This window comes from Bombina bombina, chromosome 1 (assembly GCF_027579735.1).
Source record: "Bombina bombina isolate aBomBom1 chromosome 1, aBomBom1.pri, whole genome shotgun sequence".
Classification (NCBI taxonomy): Eukaryota; Metazoa; Chordata; class Amphibia; order Anura; family Bombinatoridae; genus Bombina; species Bombina bombina.
The window spans coordinates 1,413,215,100-1,413,236,662 of record NC_069499.1 but is presented as its reverse complement, the minus strand read 5'-3'; the positions used below and the strand labels follow the sequence as shown (position 1 = coordinate 1,413,236,662).

The 21,563-nt window shown below is 41.6% G+C and overlaps 1 protein-coding gene across 2 annotated transcripts in view; it reads left to right on the top strand.

The window, feature by feature from the left end:
- The window catches only part of HDGF (heparin binding growth factor), a 126,527-nt gene that overhangs the window by 26,760 nt on the left and 78,204 nt on the right, over positions 1-21,563 (top strand). For both annotated transcript variants that reach the window (XM_053705314.1, XM_053705311.1), the window contains exons 2-3: positions 1,459-1,535; positions 8,980-9,118. In XM_053705314.1, coding sequence (XP_053561289.1) covers positions 1,459-1,535; positions 8,980-9,118 — 216 coding nt within the window. The remainder of the gene's footprint in view (positions 1-1,458; positions 1,536-8,979; positions 9,119-21,563) is intronic.

The following is a 21,563-nucleotide window of genomic DNA, read 5'->3' as shown; positions in this document are numbered from 1 at the left end:
CTCCCTACAAGCTACATAATTAACCCCTTCACTGCTAGCCATAATACACGTGTGATGCGCAGCGGCATTTAGAGGCCTTCTAATTACCAAAAAGCAATGCCAAAGCCATATATGTCTGCTATTTCTGAACAAAGGGGATCCCAGAGAAGCATTTACAACCATTTGTGCCATAATTGCACAAGCTGTTTGTAAATAATTTCAGTGAGAAACCTAAAATTGAGAAAAATTTAACTTTTTTTTTAATTTGATCGCATTTGGCGGTGAAATGGTGGCATAAAATATACTAAAATTGGCCTAGATCAATACTTGGGGTTGTCTACTACACTACACTAAAGCTAAAACTATCCCAAAAAGCTCCCTACATGCTCCCTAATTAACCCCTTCACTGCTGGGCATAATACACGTGTGGTGCGCAGTGGCATTTAGCGGCCTTCTAATTACCAAAAAGCAACGCCAAAGTCATATATGTCTGCTATTTCTGAACAAAGGGGATCCCAGATAAGAATTTACAACAATTTATGCCATAATTGCACAAGCTGTTTGTAAATAATTTAAGTTAGAAACCAAAAGTTTGTGAAAAGTGAACGATTTTTTGTATTTGATTGCATTTGGCGGTGAAATGGTGGCATGAAATATACCAAAATGGGCCTAGATCAATACTTTGGGTTGTCTACTAAAAAAAAATATATACATGTCAATGGATATTCAGAGATTCCTGAAAGATATCAGTGTTCTAATGTAACTAGCGCTAATTTTGAAAAGAAATGGTTTGGAAATAGCAAAGTGCTACTTGTATTTATGGCCCTATAGTTTACAAAAAAAGCAAAGAACATGTTAACATTGGGTATTTCTAAATTCAGGACAAAATTTAGAAACTATTTAGCATGGGTGTTTTTTTGTGGTTGTAGATGTGTAACAGATTTTGGGGGTCAAAGTTAGAAAAAGTGTGTTTTTTTTCCATTTTTTCCTCATATTTTATAATTTTTTTTTTATAGTAAATTATAAGATATGATGAAAATAATGGTATCTTTAGAAAGTCCATTTAATGGCGAGAAAAACGGTATATAATATGTGTGGGTACAGTAAATGAGTAAGAGGAAAATTACAGCTAAACACAAACACCTCAAAAATGTAAAAATAGCCTTGGTCCCAAACGGACAGAAAATGGAAAAGTGCTGTGGTCATTAAGGGGTTAATACACAAATTTCTTACTCATCTGGAACAAGTGGGATTTTCCAGCCATTTACTACATAGGTGTCAAGATCGTGTAGATTTATAGAATAGTGGGAAGTAAGATAAAACTGAAAATAATCCACTACTCGTTGAATTCAAACTAAGTGCTTCGTATTGTCTGCTTTATTATGCATCTGTTAATAATGCTATTCTACTTTTGTGTGTGTGTATAATTTTCTAATTTCTCTTATTTTGTTTCTCTTTGCTCTTTTTTGCCTCCAATAGATTGATGAAATCCCAGATGCCACTGCAAAGGCCTCTGGTAACAAGTACCAGGTATTCTTTTTTGGGACTCATGAAACGTAAGTAAAATACTCCTGATATTGTTACTGTTACTCAGCTACATATTCAAGTGGTTTCTCTGAGCAAGCACCTTGTTTGTAACAAATTATAGGGCTAATAAAGGGACATACACAAAATCTTTATTTAGTTTATTTGTTTTTGATGTAGATTAAGTTTGTAATTGATGTGTATTAGCTATTTTGCTTCCAAAGCAGGTAAAAATAAGGAAGAAACTTGCAGTGGTTTCACTTGATATGTATACGTTCGTCATACACACTAGTTAGAGCTATGTTTTTCTTTTCCTTCACTCCCTAATTAGCATTCTTAGACAGCTCACCTGCTTACAGATATCTGTATTATGTGCAGTTATTTGCACAGGGTTTTTTTTGTTTTTTGCCTCGTCCGGCCCAAAAAGGGATGAAAGTATTGCAAGGTTAGTTGTGTGCACAATTTTCACAGGAAAAAGGGGGCAAAAATAATCCTACAAATAATTTAAACATTTTATGGTTTCATGCCCCTTTAAGAGAATGCAGTAAAACTCCTGTTTTTGTTTTTTTAAAAGCTGCAATACTGTTGTATGTTCAAGGTATGGAAGTGATATCTGCCATAGATAGAAAGCAATCGTGGTTAAAATGGTGGGACATTTGTCATACTGTAAATGTGTTTAACTTTAGAGCTATCCTTCATTTTTAAATGCTTCTGGGTATCGTCGTGTCTATTGAAGTGCTTAGCAAGCCCATGAACCATACCTTTTTTTAAAAGCAAATTAAGCTGGGCTTTTAAGGGGATGCTTAAAACAAGTTGGGATAGAGACAAGTTATATTATGTACTTTAATAACTTTACCTGCAAATTTATACTGCTGTGCCTCACTATTAACACTTTCTTTTAAGTGTCCGAATTGTACAGCTCTAACTCCCCCCACACAATTCCTTTTATGGCTGCATATATATCGACCATTGATATGTTAGAATCTAGAATGCAAGAACAGTCATTATCTGCTGGAGCATGCCTAGAGGCTAGAAGCAAATAAGCCGCTGTGAACTCAGTTAAAATACAATGCCTGTGTTTCTGATGCTAAACACTGATAATTGGGGTGGATTGTTCTACTCCAGAAAGCACAGCTATATAAGCAATTTAAAATTATTTTCAAAAATAAGCAAAAATACACGCCAGCAATTTTTAAACTTTTTTTTTTTTTTTTTTTTTTTTAATGCAAGCCATTTTTACTTAGCCCTTTTAAAATATGCACAGATCTCAACATGTTTTATGGCACTTTAATAGTTTCTCAAGCAATATGTTTTAATTGACAGTTTACCTTTTAAATTGTTCCCAATAATCGATTTCTTTTTAATGAAACGATGAGTCCACGGATCATCTAATTACTATTGGGTATATCACTCCTGCCCAGCAGGAGGCGGCAAAGAGCACCACAGCCAAGCTGTTAAATATCGCCTCCCTTCCCTCCCACCTCAGTCATTCTCTTTGCCTACATTAAGAGCAAGGAGGTGGTAAAGTTAGGTGTTAGAAAAGATTCTTCAATCAAGAGTCTATTTAGTACTCTTGATTGTACTATTTAGTACAAGATTGTGCTGCTTTGTCCTGTACTTCCTGTTGAACGGAAGGGGAAACAGTGTAGCTCCAGTTGATATTATATGTATTGCGCTTATCCTATGCGTGTTTGGAAACTGAGTCCAGCTTCTTCATCTGACATCCCTGGGTTCCAGTTCCGTTATCTAAAAAATCAGTTTCTGCTCAGGAAAGACCGATGTCATCAGGCAGGTAGGCATCTCCGCTAAGCTGCTGAGGTGTAGAGGTGATCTGCATTATTTTTTTAGGCTTACTGTCATTTCTGCAGATTAAATTTTAAACAGTAACCTTTTTATTTTTTTTAAGTGACAGTAACGCTTTTTTTTTTCTCCTGTAAATTTTATTTACAAAATTTGAAACTTTTATTTGATATTTGGACTCATTGTGAGTCAGAATGGACCAGGAAACTTTGCAAAATGTTACTTTGTGTTTTGATGCCTATGTGGAACCACCAATCCCTTTCTGTTCCTCATGCATTGAGAGAACTTTAAATTACAGGGATATGCTTTTTTTCTAAACCAACATTCTCCAAAGAGGATACTGTTCAGCAGTCTAATGACCATGTTCAATATATGCTGCAGCTTTCTCCTCAAGTGTCCCAACTTGTATCGCCCACACATGCAGTGCTCTGCGCTTTCTCTCTAACTCCCCCTGGAGTTTCACTGAAAGACATCGTTTCTCTCATGTCCTCTGCGGTTTCCGATGCATTATCTGCCTTTCCCATGTTGCAGGGGAAGTGCAACATGGGAAAAGTAAACATTCAGTTGAGGTTACTGACGCAGTTGTTGCTATTTCGGATGTTCCCTCCCAGAAGCCTGAGGAGGAAAATCCTTTGATAGCATCTGAGGGTAAAATCTCAGACTCTGACAGTGTAATTCCTACTGCTGATACTGAAGTTGTATCCTTCAGATTTAAGCTTGAGCACCTCCGTCTGTTAAGGAGGTTTTAGCTACATTAGATGACAGCGACACTATGGTCATAGTTAATCCAAAGAAATCCAGTAAGCTAAACAAATATTTTGAGGTACCTTCCTCGATAGAGGTTTTTCCAGTACCAGACCGAGCTTCTGAGATCATTGCTAAGGTGTGGGAGAGGCCGGGTATCCCTCTTTCTCCATCTCCTATATTTAAAAATAGAGGGATTACTCAAACAGATGTATGTACACCAGGGTTTACAATGGCAACCAGCTGTGTGCATTGCTACCGTCACTAGTGCGCCGGCATATTGGTTTGATGCGTTGTCTGATGCTATTAGGACAGACATTCCCCAGGATAGCAAAAAAGCTCTTAAGTTGGCTAACTCCTTTATTACGGATGCTTCCCTGCAGGTTATCAAACTCGGAGCAAAGATTTCAGGTTTCACTGTTCTAGCCCGCAGAGCCTTATGGTTAAAACATTTTGTCTGCTGATGTATCATCTAAACTTTTAGCGATTCTTTACAAAGGGAAAACCTTATTTGGACCGGGCGTGATGGAAATAATCTCGGATATTACAGGAGGTAAGGGTCTTCTCCCTCAGATAAGACAAACACGCAAAAGGGACATCATTTTCGTTCCTTTTGAAACTTCAAATGAAATTATTCCGCCTCCAAGTAGGAACAGTCAACCTTCCTGGAGATCCAATCAGTCTTGGAATAAGAAACAATGCAAGATTCCTGCTATTGAATAAAAAACAGCATGAAGGGCATGCCCTGATCCGGGACCGGATCTTGTAGGGGGCAGACTTTCCTTCTTCGCTCAGGCTTGGGTTCGAAATGTTCAGGATCCCTGGGCAGTAGAAATAATGTCCCAGGGATACAAACTAGAGTTCAAAAGTTTTCCTCCCAGAGGCAGGTTTCTGCTTTCAAGATTATCTGTAGACCAGACAAAAACAGAGGCGTTCTTACATTGTGTACGGGACCTCTCCGATCTGGGAGTGATAGTTCCTGTTCCGATGCAGGAACGGGGTCTGGGATTTTATTCCAATCTGTTCGTGGTTCCCAAAAAAGAAGGAACCTTCAGACCAATTTTTGATCTCAAGAGCCTAAACATTTCCTCAGTTTTGTCCTTCAAGATGGAAACTATTCATTCCATTCTCCCTTTGGTCCAAGAGGGTCAATTTATGACAACAGTGGATTTAAAGGACGCGTACCTGCATGTTCCCATTCACAGGGATCATCACAAGTTTCTAAGGTTTGCTTTTCTAGACAAGCGCTTCCAATTCGTGGCTCTTCCTTTCGGTCTTGCCACAGCTCCCAGAATTTTTTTAAAGGTTCTGGGATCTCTGTTGGCGGTGCTTCGATTACGGGGCATTGCAGTGGCACCCTATCTGGACGACATCCTGGTCCAGACGCCATCCTTTCAACAAGCAAGGTTCCACACGGAAATGTTATCCTGTCCTCTCACGGGTGGAAGGTACATTTAGAAAAGAGCTTCTTAGTTCCAAATAAAAGGGTTACTTTCTTGGGAACAATAATAGATTTCCTATCAATAAAGTTTTTTCTGACAGAAGTCAGGAAATCAAAGATTTTCTTGCCTAGCGCTTCAGTCCGCTCCTCGGCCATCTGTGGCTCGGTGTATAGAGGTAATCGGGCTGATGGTGGCGGCAATGGACATCATCCCGTTCGCTCGTTTCCACCTCAGACCTCTGCAGCTAAACATGCTCAGTCAATGGAACGGAGATAATGCGGATTTGTCTCCACAAATGCTTCTGGAGCAGGAGACGAGGGATTCTCTTCTTTGGTGGTTGTCTCAGTATCATCCCTCCCAGGGAACCTGCTTTCGCAGACCCTCTTGGGTTACTGTGACAACAGATGCCAGCCTTCTAGGATGGGGAGCAGTCAGGGGCTCCCTAAAGGCTTGGAGTTTGGAGTCAGTCTGTTCTGCCTATAAACATTCTGGAGCTGAGAGCGATCTTCAATGCTCTTCTGGCCTGGCCCCAGTTAGCCTCGGCTCAGTTTCAGGTGCCAGTCGGACAACATAACTGCAGTGGCTTACATCAATCATCAGGAAGGAACGAGGAGTTCCTTAGCGATGACAGAGGTAGCCAAGATAATTTGGTGGGCGGAGACCCACTCTTGCTGTCTGTCGGCGATCCACATCCCAGGGGTGGACAATTGGGAGACTGACTTCCTAAACAGACAGACCTTTCACCTGGGGGAGTGGGAAATCCATCCGGAAGTGTTTTCCAGCCTGATTCTCAAATGGTCAGCCGGAATTGGATCTCAAGGCATCTCGACAGAATGCCAAGCTTCCGAGGTACGGATCGAGGTCAAGGGACCCTCAGGTGGTATTGATGCCCTGGCGGTACCTTGGAATTTCAGTCTTGCATACCTATTTCCTCCTCGAGTCACTGCTCGACTCAAGCAGGAGAGGGTGTCTGATTCTCATTGCACTGGCTTGGCCCCGCAAGATTTGGTATGCAGACCTGGTGGAAATGTCATCTCTTCCACCTTGGAGACTTCCGTTGAGGAAGGACCTTCTAATTCAGGGGCCCTTCCTTCATCCAAATCTAGTTTCTCTGAAGCTGACTACTTGGAGATTAAACGCTTAATTTTATCCAAGCGGGGATTTTCAGAGTCTGTCATTGAGACCATGATTCAGGCTCGTAAACCTGTGACTAGAAAGATTTACCACAAGATATGGCGTAAATATCTGCATTGGTGTGAATCCAAGGGCTTCTCTTGGAGCAGAGTTAGGATTCCTAGAATTCTGTCTTTTCTCCAAGAGAAAGGGTTATCGGCTTGTTCCCTAAAGGGTCAAATTTCTACCTTGTCTAGTTTGTTACATAAATGTCTGGCGGATGTTCCAGACGTACAATCATTTTGTCAGGCCTTGGTCAGGATCAGGCCTGTGTTCAAACCAGTTACTCCTCCCTGGAGTCTTAAGGGGCTCCGTTTTGAGCCTATGCATTCCTTAGATATGAAGTTGTTATCTTGGAAAGTTTTTTCTGGTTGCCATTTCATCTTCTTGTAGAGTGTCAGAGCTCTCAGCATTACAGTATGAGTCACCTTATACCTTATTTTTCATTCGGATAAGGTAGTGTTACGTTTAAAGTTAGGGTTTCTCCCTAAAGTAGTTTCTGATCGGAACATTAATCTGGAGATATTGTGTCCTAATCCTTCTCAGAAGGAACGGCTTCTTCACAATTTAGACGTGGTACGTGCTCTAAAATTCTACTTACAGGCGACTAAGGATTTTCGTCAGTCTTCTGCTTTTCTTGTGGTTTTCTCGGGAAAACGTAAGGGACAGAAAGCTACGGCTACTTCTTTCTTTTTGGCTGAAGAGTATCATACGTTATGCATATGAAACTGCTGGGCAGCATCCTCCAGAGAGAATTACGGCTCATTCCATGAGGGCTGTGTCTTCCTCATGGGTATTCAAAAATGAAGCTTCTGTGGAACAGATTTGCAAAGCTGCAACTTGGTCCCCTCTTCACACTTTTTTTTTTTTTCAAAATTTTACAAATTTGATACTTTTGCCTCGGCTGAGGCCGATTTTGGGAGAAAGGTTTTTCAAGCAGTGGTGCCTTCCGTTTAGGTTCCCTGTCTTGTCCCTCCCTTATCTGTGTACTCTAGCTTGGGTATTGATTCCCAATAGTAATTAGATGATCCATGGACTCACCGTGTCATTAAAAAAAAAAAAAATTATGCTTACCTGATAAATTTTTTTTCTTTTTTTTTTTGACACGATGAGTACACGGCCCGCCCTGTTCTATAGACAGGTTGTTGGTTTGTTATAAACTACAGACACCTCTGCACCTTGTTGCTTCCTTTCTCTCCTTTACTTTGTTTGAATGACTGGGGTGGGAGGGAAGGGAGGTGATATTTAACAACTTGGCTGTGGTGCTCTTTGCCGCATCCTTCAGGGCAGGAGTGATATTCCCAATAGTAATTTGATGATTCGTGGACTCATCATGTCAAAAAAAAAATAGATTTATCAGGTAAGCATAAATTTTTCTTTTTACCTGCTGGAGTGTATAACATTGTTTACCAGTAACTTTTTTTATTTTATTTTTTTTTTACCTTTTTTATTTCGGCATTTAAAATAGCTGATTTTAGCCAGTGTTATCCCAACCTACACTTAAAGTTTCTATACTGATGTCCAGTGTTCTCTCTTAGTCTTAAGCTTTGATTTACAAACAGATATAAGAGAGAGGAAGCAAGCATGTGTGCATAAGTGATAACCGAATGAGATCTGAAATGACCTGCAAGCTCAACCCATTTCAATAAGCTGTTGTTTAAAAGCACAAAACCAGCTAATTCATATACACAAACCTAAACATGCAATTTCTCATATTTTAGACTCTGCAGCTGGTATAACAAGTCATTGACAATACATTAAGGGAAAAACAATTTTACAGTGTACTGTCCCTTTTAATGCACAAGCTACTCCGATACATTTTTTTTCTTTTTAGACTGAGGGATTGTTCCTTTGTGCTAGTCCATGGAATAGATTGTTCACTGTCACATAAGGCTATATTCCACAGATATCTTTATATTTTCTCAATGTATATGTTGCTGTCCATATGCAATTTAAAAATAAATAAAAACTATATAAACATTCTCTTTGGTACAAAGGCATTTTAATACCAGTTTAGTAAATAGTGTGAATTGATCATAATGTGCTATGCTTTTTTTTTTTTTTTTTTTTTAATTTTCCCTACAAGATCTTTTAATTCAAATGTATTCTGTAGCTTTTACAGAAACCCTCAGCTTCTGATAAGGCACTGGCCACTTCTGGTGTGCTTTAATGTTAAATATAAGCAACCTGGTTGTAATGTCAGGAACTCACTGTTATTAAGTTTTTTGTTTTTTTTTTGTTTTGTTTTTTCCCCATAAAGTCTACTAGCCTCTAGATAACACATTTCGTGTTTTTCTCATACACAATTATTTTACAGAGCTTACCTTGGTCCCAAAGATATCTTCCTTTATGAGGAGACCAAAGAGAAGTTTGGCAAACCAAACAAGAGGAAAGGATTCAGTGAGGGCCTTTGGGAAATTGAGAATACACCAGCAGTGAAAGCATCTGGCTACCAGGTAACAATCATTAAAGTCTCTCTGTATTTTTAACTGTATATTTAATGTACATAGTTTACATTCCATTGTTCAGTTAAAGGTTGTGTATTTTTGTTTGTTAAATAAATATATATTCTGCAAATCTATTCATATAGTTTTGCAGTGTATGTATGTATGTATGTATGTATGTATGTATGTCCACAGTCCTCCATAACATATGGGATAGATTTCCCTCCACTAGGAGGAGGTCAAGAACCCATAACAGAGCTTAAAATCCCTCCCATCTCTCTCTCTTAGTTTTGTTCTTGGCCTCGTAGGAGATAGTTGAGTAGAGGCTGTTCCAGCTACTTGCTTATGGCTTACAAATTGGGAGCTCAGACCTATTGAAACAGAGTCCCTGGGGAGTGTCATTTACAAATAAGAAAGAAAATACTCTTCACAGCAGCTTAATGATACAGGGACACGGGAATACCCTGTTTTGTGCACAGCATTTCTCCAACGTGACTTCAGCCATAACTACACGTGTCGCAGGGGCTCGTCCCTAGCCTCCCTCTGAGAGACTGGTATTTCCTACCGCAATCCTCTACGGTGCTAGATACCTGCACTTGATGTTCTCTCTACTACTGCAGCTGCATTTACATAGATTGGCTTGCCTGGTTAGCCAGTGAAGGGGTGCTGCATAAGGTAAGGGCTTTTACACAGCACAGACACAGCCCAGAAGCTATTTGTAGGTACTCTGACACAGGTACAGCATAGCCAGGGGACTTAACCTGCTCCTGTTATTAGCCATTGCTTATACTCTCCAGTTTGTCTTCCTTCAAGACCATGGTTGGATTATTGATGTACTTAAAAGGCTCATATACTGCTAAGGGTAGCATTTACAGGAATAATATTCAATTCTTATGCATCTAGTTTCCAAATGGAACTTTACAATGTTGGATTCAGAAGCTGTGTCCCTTCCATCAGTAGCTCAGTGCATGTTGCCAGTGGGGCTTATGGTAGCTGCTTCAGACGCAGTTTATTTTGCCTCATTTTCACTTGGCCTCATTTTCACTTGAGACCCCTTTTTAATGGCTTGCTATCTGAGTGGTCAAAGAATTTATTTACATTTGGCATACCGATTGCTTTGGATTTTCTGTCAGTCAATCTTTTTCTTAAAGACCGTCTCTTTGACGCATGGGACATCTTTCCTTTGTCATTCTTGGCCTATTGTGCTGATAGATGCCAGTCTCTCTGGCTTGGGGCGGTCTGGATTTTTCGAAGAGTGCAATGAGTTTGGAATCCTCTAGCGGCAAGGTTACCAATCAACATTCTGAAACTTTGCGCAATCTTTGTGCTCTCAGCCCTGGCCCCCTATTGAGTGAGAATTTTTTTTTTGTCTCCTGTCGGGCAACATCTCGGCGGTAGCCTTCATGATTTATCAAGGGTAATATCTGCAGTCCACTGGCCATGTAGGAAGTGTCTAAAACTATGTCTTGGGCAGAGAGTGCTCATCGCTTCCTATTGACAATTCACATACCAGGTGTGAACTGGATAGTGGATCATCTTAGCGGCCAATCGGTCCATCCAAGAGTGGCATCTCCATTAGGACATTTCATTTTCGATTTGTCAGTGTTCCTAATGGGCTTACAGAACATATATATCTGATGACCTCATTTAAATTACATGCTTCCAAGATGTTGTGCAAGATCAAAGGGTCTCCATTTGTGTGTCCATGAGACGTTTATCTAGTATACGTCAACATCAGTAATATTGCTCCAGCCTGGCTCCGCAGGATTTGGTATGTGGATATAGTGCTTTTAGAAGTCGCCCCCCCCAATATCAGAATCTCTACATTTAATGGCATGGAGCTTGAATGTCTAGTTTTGAGTTTTAAGAGGTTTTGTAGATTCTGTTATGAAACTTTGATGCAGGCCAGAAATCCTATAACACAAAAAGGATTTATCCCTACATTTGGAAGGCATTTTTTAAATGGTGTTATTCCAGAAGGTTTTCTTGGTACAACTTTAGGGGATTCCTAGACTCCTTCAGTTTTCCATAGGATGGCTTTGACAAGGGTTTGTCCGAATTCCAAGAAGGTCAAGCTTCTGCTTTGTTGTGTGTGGTTTTTTTTTTTTTTTTTTTTCTTCTATAGGAAGTTGGCTAAACTTCCTGCGGTGCAGACTTTTGTTCAGGTATTAATTAGAATTAGACCACTTGTGAATCCTATTTCTCCAGATATGCTGCATTACTTTCAAGCCATTCAGCATTTTGGTAACTCGTCCCTTTTTTATTAAATGTTGAGATATAGAGAGATTAATTATCCTTTTAAAAAAAAAAAAAAAAAATCCTGAAATTTAGCTATACAATTTGTGTGTTTTCCAAATCTTGGAAGTGTATACTCCAGACTTGTACAGTCTGGGGTGCAAATGATAAATGCAGACGTTTACAGAGAGTAGCGTATAGTATGTTGCTTATGATGACTGGAAGCTAAACCAGTTTAAGACTTTAAGCCGCTGACATTTTCACCTTTTTAGCGGCTTTGGGTCATTAGCAAAAGCTGTCATTTGCATTTACTTTTTAAGCAAATGTTTGTTTCCTGTCGTTATATTTTCTTTCTAATGACACAATGAGTCCATGGATCATCTAATTACTATTGGGAATATCACTCCTGCCCAGCAGGAGGCAGCAAAGAGCACCACAGCAAAGCTGTTTAATATCACCTCCCTTCCCTCCAACCCCAGTCATTCTCTTTGCCTACGTTAGAGCAAGGAAGTGGTAAAGTTAGGTGTTAGGAAAAGATTCTTCAAGCAAGATTTTATTTTTTCAAGCAGTGCAAGATTATTCTGCTTTGCTCTAGGGTGTAGCCGTAGTCCATATCAGTCTCTTCAGTAGAGCAGTGGTGGCTTTCAAGCAATGGGGACTTGTGGGGTACAATCCTCACTGCGCCTCCTGCACATTTATGCTGCCCTATCCATGCAAGCCTGAGTAAGATTACTCAGTCTTTGTTTCTACCCACAGGTCCATGTGAAGGAACTTGCCTCCCAAACCTAGTGAGCTGCCATGCTGCCTGGCAGAAATACTAAGATAAGTGCTAACTTTGTTTTTCTGGGACATGCAGAGAAAGGATAGCACTTTTACTTTCATTGGGGGACAAATCGCATTCACCTATGTCAGGGGATTTTTTATTAAGGGCAGCAGAGCAGGCACTGGGGACGTGGAGAATCTGGCTCTTGGTGGTGTATTTGTTTTTTATATTTTTACTCCCAACGGCTGTGGTAATTCATTTAGCCGATGGGGAGTTTTTAGGTTATGCCCACGATGGGCAGAGTTAGTTACAGTGGCAGCTCCTATTGCGCACTTTTTTTTTTTTTTCTGGCCTGTTTTCACTTCCTGTGTCTCCGGAGGGAAATTCAGCTGCGTCACAGATTCAGCAGCATTGCGGTTATGGACCACAGTGTTTATAGAGTTGAGTCCGGATCAGCTACAAAGTAATATACTTCGTTGGCAGGCACGTAAGCACCTCAGCAACGCTAAGCTGAGGTGTAGTTATCTGGAAGTTATTTTGGGGGCTATAGTGAAATTTTAATAGCACAAAAATAAAGCAAGTATTTTGTTTGTTTCAAATTTAAAGGAACAGTAACAAATTGTTTTTTTTTGGGGGGGGGGGGGTTATTTCTGAATTAAATATCAGTTTGTCTGTTTGTTGGTGAATAAAGATGGACCAAGAAACCCTGCAAGAGGTTACATGTTCTTTATGTTTTGATGCTAATGTAGAACCACTGATCCCTTTCTGTTCCTCGTGTATTGAGAGATCTATACATTTTATAGGGAGACTTTTTTTCGGAGCCAGCATTGTCTAAGGCGGATACTGTTCAGGAGTCTTCTGACAATGTTCAAGATATGCTGCAGCTTTCTCCTCAAGCGTCCCAAAATGTAGCTTCCATTCAACCAGTGCCCTGCGCTTCCTCTATTACTTCTTCTGGAGTTACCTTGCAAGACATCGCTTCCCTAATGTCCTCAGCGGTATCTGATGTGTTGTCTGCTTTTCCCATGCTGCAGGGAAAGCGCAAGAGGAAGGGTGATTAAGGTTGCTGACACCATTAGTGGCTATTCCGAATGGTCCTTCCCAGAAAACTGAAGAAGAGGATACTTAGGTAGCGTATGAGGGTGAAATCTCAGATTCAGAGAGTGTAATGCCTTTAGCTGATTCTGAAGTTGTTTCTTTCAGGTTTAAGCTCGAACACCTCCGTTTGCTACTTAAGGAGATTTTAGTAACCCTGGTCGACTGACACTACTGTAGTAGTCAATCCTAAGAAGTTCAGTAAACTGAACAAGTATTTTGACGTGTCCTCCATGGTGGAGGTATTTCCTGTACCAGATAGGGCTACATAGATTACTAAGGAATGGGAGAGATAGGGTATCCCTTTTTCTCCATCACCTATATATAAAATATGTTTCCTATTGCAGACTCTATCAGGGATTCTTGGCAGACGGTACCCAAGGTGGAAGGGGCAATTTCTATGCTAGCCAAGAGAACTACTATCCCCATAGAGGATAGTTGTTCCTTTAAGGATCCTATGGATAAGAAGTTAGAGGAGTTACTCAAGAAAATGTATGTACACCAGGGTTTACAATTGGAACCCGTGGTTTGTATTGCTACTGTCACTGGTTTGATGCATTGTCCGATTCTGTTCGGACAGACACTCCCCTCGAAGAAATCCAGGATAGGTTAAAGGCCCTTAAGTTGGTCAACTCCTTTTTCACGGATGCATCCCTTCAGGTTATTAAGCTGGGAGCTAAGATTTCTGCTTTTGCCGTACTGGCCCGCAGAGCTTTATGGTTAATATCTTGGTCTGCAGGTGTGTCATAAAAGTCTAAACTTTTGGCGATTCCTTATAAGGGAAAGACCTTGTTTGGGCCGGATTTGACCGAAAGAATTTCTGACATTACGGGAGGAAAGGGCCATTACCTCCCTCAGGATAAGAAAAATAAACAAAAGGGACGTCAGAGTAATTTTCGTTCCTTTCAAAATTTCAAGGGAAATGCTTCCACTCCCTCTTCCAAGCAGGAGCAGTCCAAGCCTTCCTGGAGACCCAATCCGTCTTGGAACAAGGGAAAACAATCTAAAAAGCCTGCTATTGCATCAAAAGTAGCATGAAGGGCCTGCCTCCGATCCGGGACCGGATCTTGTGGGGGGGCAGACTTTCCTTCTTCACTCAGTCTTGGGTTTGAGATGTTCAGGATCCCTGGGCGGTGGACATTATGTCCCAGGGATACAAACTAGAGTTCAAGACTTTTCCTCCCACGGGCAGGTTTCTGCTCTCAAGATTATCTGTAGACCAGACAAAGAGGCGTTCTTACACTGTGTTCGGGACCTCTCCGACCTGGGAGTGATCCTGTTCCGATGCAGGAACGGGGTCTGGGGTTCTATTCCAATCTGTTTATGGTTCCCAAAAAGGAGGGAACCTTCAGACCAATTTTAGATCTCAAGAGTCTAAACAGATTCCTCAGAGTGCTGTCCTTCAAGATGGAAACTATTCGTTCCATTCTTCCTTTGGTCCAAGAGGGTCAATTTAAGACAACGGTGGATTTAAAGGACGCGTACCTGCATGTTCCCATCCACAGGGACCATCGCAATTTTCTAAGGTTTGCATTTCTACCTAACACTTCCAGTTTGTGGCTCTTCCATTCTGCCTTGCCACAGCTCCCAGAATTTTCTCAAAGGTTCTGGGATCCCTGTTGGCGGTGCTCCGATTGCGGGGCATTGCAGTGGAGCCTATTATTTTTAAAATGGTACCAGTGAGTGCTCTTTTTTTTTTTTTCTGTAGGGTGTAGCCGTATTCCTTGTCAGCCTCTAGAGTAGAGCTACAGGTGGCTTTAGAGCAATGGGAACTGGTTGGGCTAAACTCTCACTGCGCCTCCCATATTAGTGCTGCCCTTCATATGCTGATGGTCTTAGCAGATCTTAACTAAGGCCCTTCTGTGTCCTAAGAGCTGCAGGAGGGAGAAGACCTTGGATACTTAGAAGTTCCATCTTATTCGGATGTCTTTCCAGTCCCGAAGAGGACTTAAGAGATTATTGCAAAAGAATGGGAGAGACCAGGTATTCCCTTCTCTCCTCCAGTTTTTAAAAAGATGTACCCTATAGCCGACGTGATTAGAAATTCTTGGCAGACGGTCCCTAAAGTTGAGGGTGCTGTTTCTACTATGGCCAAACGTACTACTATTCCTATTGAGGATAGTTGTTCTTTTAGGGACCCTATGGATAAGAAGTTGGAGTGTCTCCTTTAGAAGATTTACGTTCACCAGGTGTTCCTGTTGCAACCGGTGGCTTGCATTGTTAGTTACCAGTGCGTCCGCTTATTGGTTTGATGTTAAGACAGAGACTCCTTTGGAAGAGATAAAGGATCGGATTAAAGCTCTTAAATTAGCTAATTTTGTTTATTACGGATGCTTATCTGCAGATTACTAAATTGGCAGCTAAGAGTTCAGGCTTGGCCATATTAGCACGCAAGGCTTTATAGTTGAAGTCTTAGTCTGCGGATGTGTCATCCAAGTCTAAGCTTTTGGCTATTCCTTACAAAGGGAAGACCCTGTTCGGGCCTGACTTGAAGAAGATTATTTCTGACATGGGAGGCAAGGGTCATCTCCTCCCTCAGGATAAAAAGTCCAAACAGAGAGGTCGACAGAGTAATTTTCGAAATTTCAAGGGAGTTCCCTCTTCCGCTAAACTGGGAGGGAACTATTACCAACCCAAGTCCACTTGGAGACCCAACCAGTCTTGGAACAAGGGTAAACAATCCAAGAAGCTTGCTGCTGCTACCAAGTCAGCATGAGATGTTCAGGATCCCTGGACACTAGAAATTGTGTCTCAGGGGTATCAGTTGGAATTCAGAAATTCCTCCCCCAGGGGAAGGTTCCTTCTTTCTCGATTTATCTGCAGACCAGATAAAGAGAGAGGTGTTCTTACGTTGTGTTGGAGATCTCTCCTCCATGGGAGTAATATGTCCATTTCCGGTGCTGGGACAGGGATTTTATTCAAATCTGTTTGTAGTTCCCAAAAAGGAGGGAACGTTCCGTCCTATTTTAGACCTCAAAAGTCTGAACAAATTTCTCAGAGTTCCATCCTTCAAGATGGAAACTATTCGTACCATTCTTCCATTGATCCAGGAGGGTCAATTTATGACTACAGTGGATCTAAAGGATGCATATCTTCATGTTCTTATCCACAGAGATCATCACAAATTCCTGAGGTTTGCCTTTCTGGACAAACATTTTCAGTTTGTGGCTCTTCCTTTAGGTCTGGCCACGGCACCCAGGATTTTCACAAAAGTTCTGGGGTCTCTGCTGACGGTTCTAAGACCGCAGGGCATTGCAGTGGCGCCTCTTGACGATATTCTGATCCAGACGTCGTCTTATCAGCTAGCAAAGTCTCATACCGACATTGTTCTATCCTTCCTGAGGACTCACGGGTGGAAGGTGAATCTGGAAAAGAGTTCACTAGTTCCACAGGCAAGGGTTCCTTTCTTGGGAACTCTAATAGACTCTCTATCCATGAAAATCTTTTTGACGGAGGTCAGAAAGTTAAAGATTTTGAATACATGCCGAGCCTTTCAGACCAATCCTCGGCCGTCAGTGGCTCAGTGCATGGAGGTAATTGGATTGATGGTAGCAGCAATGGACATCATTCCGTTTGAGCATGCTCAGTTGCAGAGGTCTGAGATGAAAATGAGCAGACAGTGGAATGGAGATTATACACATTTATCTCCTCAAATAGATTTAGATCAGGAGACAAGGGACTCTCTAATATGGTGGCTGTCGCTGGATCATCTATCCCATGGGACATGCTTCCGCAGACCCTCTTAGGTGATAGTGACAACGGATGCCAGCTGTTAGGATGGGGAGCAGTTTGGAACTCCCTAAGGGCTCAAGGTGTATGGACTCAGGCGGAGTCTCTCCTTCCCATCAATATCCTAGAGTTGAGAGCAATATTCAATGCGCTTCGGGCTTGGCCTCCGTTAGCTTTGGCAAAATTCATCAGATTCCAGTCGGACAGCATAACGACGGTGGCTTACATCAATCAGGGAGGAACAAGAAGTTAATATAGAAAAGGATTTCAGGAGTCGCAGGTGAGGTCAATTCAAAAAAGCATTTATTCAGATAAAACAAGTCACAGAATGGTAATAGCAGCCCTCAAGTGATACAAGCTTACGCGTTTCGGCTACATGCCGTAATCATAGCTCGAAGTTCCTTAGCGATGACAGAAGTAGCCAAGATAATAGTGGGCGGAGTCTCACTCTTGCCATCTGTCTGCGATCCACATCCCAGGGGTGGACAACTGGGAAGCAGATTTACTGAGCAGACAGACATTTCATCCGGGAGAGTGGGAACTCCATCCGGGGGTGTTTTCCAGCTTGATTCTAAGATGGGGCAGGCCGGAGTTGGATATTGCGGCATCTCGCCAGAATGCCAAGCTTCCGAGGTCCAGGGATCTTCAGGCAGAGCTGATAGATGCCTTGGCAGTGCCTTGGTCTTTCAGCCTAGCTTATGTGTTCCCTCCATTTGCTCTCCTTCCCAGGGTGATTGCTCAAGTCAAACAGGAGAGGGCAGCGGTAATCCTAATCACTCCTGCGTGTCCTCGCAGGACTTGTCCACCAGATCGGCATACCATGTCATGTCTGCCACCGTGGAAGCTTCCATTGAGGAAAGACCTTCTCATTCAGGGACCCTTCCATCATCCGAATCTAGTTTCTCTGCAGCTAACTGTTTGGCGATTGAACGCTTAATTTTATCTAAGCGAGGGTTTTCTGATTCGATCATAGATACTTTGATTCAGCCACGTAAGCCTGTAACTAGGAAAAGTTACCATAAGATATGGCGTAAATATCATTATTGGTGTGATTCCAGCGGCTACTCATGGAGTAGGGTTAGGATCCCCAGGATTTTGTCTTTTCTCCCAAGAAGGATTGGAGAAAGGGTTGTCGGCGAGTTCCTTAAAAGGACAGATTTCTGCTTTGTCTATTTTGTTTCACAAGCGTCTGGCTGATGTTCGATCTTTTTGTCAGGCCCTGACTAGAATCGGGCCTTTTATTTAGACCAATTGCTCCTCCTTGGAGTTTGAATTTAGTTCTTAAAGTTCTTCAAGGGGTTCCGTTTGAACCTATGCATTCCGTAGATATTAAGTTATCTTTGAAAGTTTTATTTTTGGTTGCTATTTCTTCTGCTCGAAGAGTATCTGAGCTTTCGGCATTACAATGTGATTCTCCTTACCTTCTTTTCCATTTGGATAAGGTGGTGTTACGAACCAAACCCGGTTTTCTTCCTAAGGTTGTTTCAAATAGAAATATTAATCGGGAAGTTGTTGTTCCTTCCTTGTGTCCTAATCCTTCTAAGAAGGAGAGGCTGTTACATAATTTGGACGTGGTCCGTGCTTTGAAGTTTTACTTACAGGCGACTAAGGATTTTCGTCAATCGTCTTCCTTGTTCGTTGTTTTTTCTGGGAAACTTAGGGGTCATAAAGCTATGGCTACCTCCTTTCTTTTTGGCTGAAGAGTATCATCCGTTTTGCATATGAGACTGCTGGACAGCGCACTCCTGAACGATTTAAGGTTCATTCCACTAGGGCTGTGGCTTCCTCATGGGCATTCAAAAATGATGCTTCTGTTGAACAGATTTGCAAAGCGGCAACTTGGTTGTCTCTTCACACTTTTTTCCAAATTTTGCAAATTTGATACTTTTGCCTCGTATGAGGCAGTTTTTGGGAGACAAGTTCTTCAAGCAGTGGTGCCTTACGTTTAGGTTCCCTGTCTTGTCCCTCCCTTTTCATCCGTGTACTATAGCTTTTGGTATTGTATCCCACAACTAAGGATGAAATCAGTTGGCTCATAGTATCTTGTAAAATTTATTCTTACCTGATAAATTGTTTTTTACGATACGATGAGTCCATGGCCCACCCTGTTTTTATAAGACGGGTCTTTAATTTTGTTAAACTTCAGTCACCTCTGCACCATGGCTTTTCCTTTCTCTTCCTAACTTCGGTCGAATGACTGGAGTGGGAGGGAAGGGGGAGGAGCTATATGTACAGCTTTTCTGTGGTGCTCTTTGCCTCCTCCTGCTGACCAGGAGGCGATAGCCCACAAGTAAGGATGAAATCCGTGGACTCATCGTATCGTAAAAGAAACAAGTTTATCAGGTAAGAATAAATTTCCTTTTGCTTCAATCGAATGACTGGGGTTGGAGGGAAGGGAGGTGATATTTAGCAGCTTTGCTGCGGTGCTCTTTGCCGCCTCCTGCTGGGCAATAGTGATATTCCCAATAGTGATATTCCCAATAGTGATATTCCCAATAGTGATATTCCCAATAGTGATATTCCCAATAGTGATATTCCCAATAGTGATTACATGATCCGTGGTCTCACCGTGTCGAGAAATAAATACATTTATCAGGTAAGCATAAATTTTGTTTTCTTTATGCTGCAAATATTTGTAACTGCGTTTCATGTGTTCTCATGTAAACAAGGCACTGATGGAAAAAGGTTGGCGTGTGCTCATATCTAAAAAATAAAAATAAAAAAAAGTTTTAATTTATTTTAGAGGGGTTGTGGAAGGTACACATATATATTTAAAAAACAAAAAATTAAAGAATATATATTTTTTCAATGATTTCTATTTTTTTTTTTTTTAATCTTTGTGTATAAGATGTACAAACCAACCACGCATTTTACCACCACCCCTTAACAGTTTCCCTCTTTATAGCCCTTTGTGATGCTTCATTTGGTATGCTGCTAATTTCCATCCATCCACTAGTACCAGTCTAGTTTGAAATTAGAGGAATGTTTGTTTTTTCTCTCTCAAAGGTTCATCCTAGAAACCTGACTCCTACCCTGTACTACCGTTTTATGGTTAGCACTTAAAGGCACATAAAACTCAAAATTTGTCTTTCATGATTTAGATACAGCATATATTTCTTTCATGTAATTAGCAAGAGTCCATGAGCTAGTGACGTATGGGATATACATTCCTACCAGGAGGGGCAAAGTTTCCCAAACCTTAAAATGCCTATAAATACACCCCTCACCACACCCACAATTCAGTTTTACAAACTTTGCCTCCGATGGAGGTGGTGAAGTAAGTTTGTGCTAGATTCTACGTTGATATGCGCTCCGCAGCAAGTTGGAGCCCGGTTTTCCTCTCAGCGTGCAGTGAATGTCAGAGGGATGTGAGGAGAGTATTGCCTATTTGAATGCAGTGATCTCCTTCTACGGGGTCTATTTCATAGGTTCTCTGTTATCGGTCGTAGAGATTCATCTCTTACCTCCCTTTTCAGATCGACGATATACTCTTATATATACCATTACCTCTGCTGATTCTCGTTTCAGTACTGGTTTGGCTTTCTACAAACATGTAGATGAGTGTCCTGGGGTAAGTAAATCTTATTTTCTGTGACACTCTAAGCTATGGTTGGGCACTTTGTTTATAAAGTTCTAAATATATGTATTCAAACATTTATTTGCCTTGACTCAGAATGTTCAACTTTCCTTATTTTTCAGACAGTCAGTTTCATATTTGGGATAATGCATTTGAATTAATCATTTTTTCTTACCTTCAAAAATTTGACTCTTTTTTTTTCCCTGTGGGCTGTTAGGCTCGCGGGGGCTGAAAATGCTTCATTTCTTCTGTTATGTGCGATCAGTCCACGGGTCATCATTACTTCTGGGATATAACTCCTCCCCAACAGGAAATGCAAGAGGATTCACCCAGCAGAGCTGATATAGCTCCTCCCCTCTACGTCAGTCCCAGTCATTCTCTTGCACCCAACGACTAGATAGGATGTGTGAGAGGACTATGGTGAGGGCAGAGTCTCACTCTTGCCACCTGTCAGCAATCCACATCCCGGGAGTGGAGAACTGGGAGGCGGATTTCTTGAGTCGCCAGACTTTTCATCCGGGAGAGTGGGAACTTCATCCGGAGATTTTTGCCCAAATACTTCGACGTTGGGGCAAACCAGAGATAGATCTCATGGCGTCTCGCCAGAACGCCAAACTTCCTCGCTACGGGTCCAGATCCAGGGATCCGGGAGCGGTTCTGATAGATGCTTTGACAGCACCTTGGAACTTCGGGATGGCTTATGTGTTTCCACCCTTCCCGCTGCTTCCTCGATTGATTGCGAAAATCAAACAAGAGAGAGCATCTGTGATTCTAATAGCGCCTGCATGGCCACGCAGGACTTGGTATGCAGATCTAGTGGACATGTCATCCTGTCCACCTTGGTCTCTACCTCTGAGACAGGACCTTCTGACACAGGGTCCATTCAAACATCAAAATCTAACTTCTCTGAAACTGACTGCTTGGAAATTGAACGCTTGATTTTATCAAAGCGTGGTTTTTCTGAGTCGGTTATTGATACCCTGATCCAGGCTAGGAAGCCTGTTACCAGAAAGATTTACCATAAAATATGGCGCAAATACCTATACTGGTGCGAATCC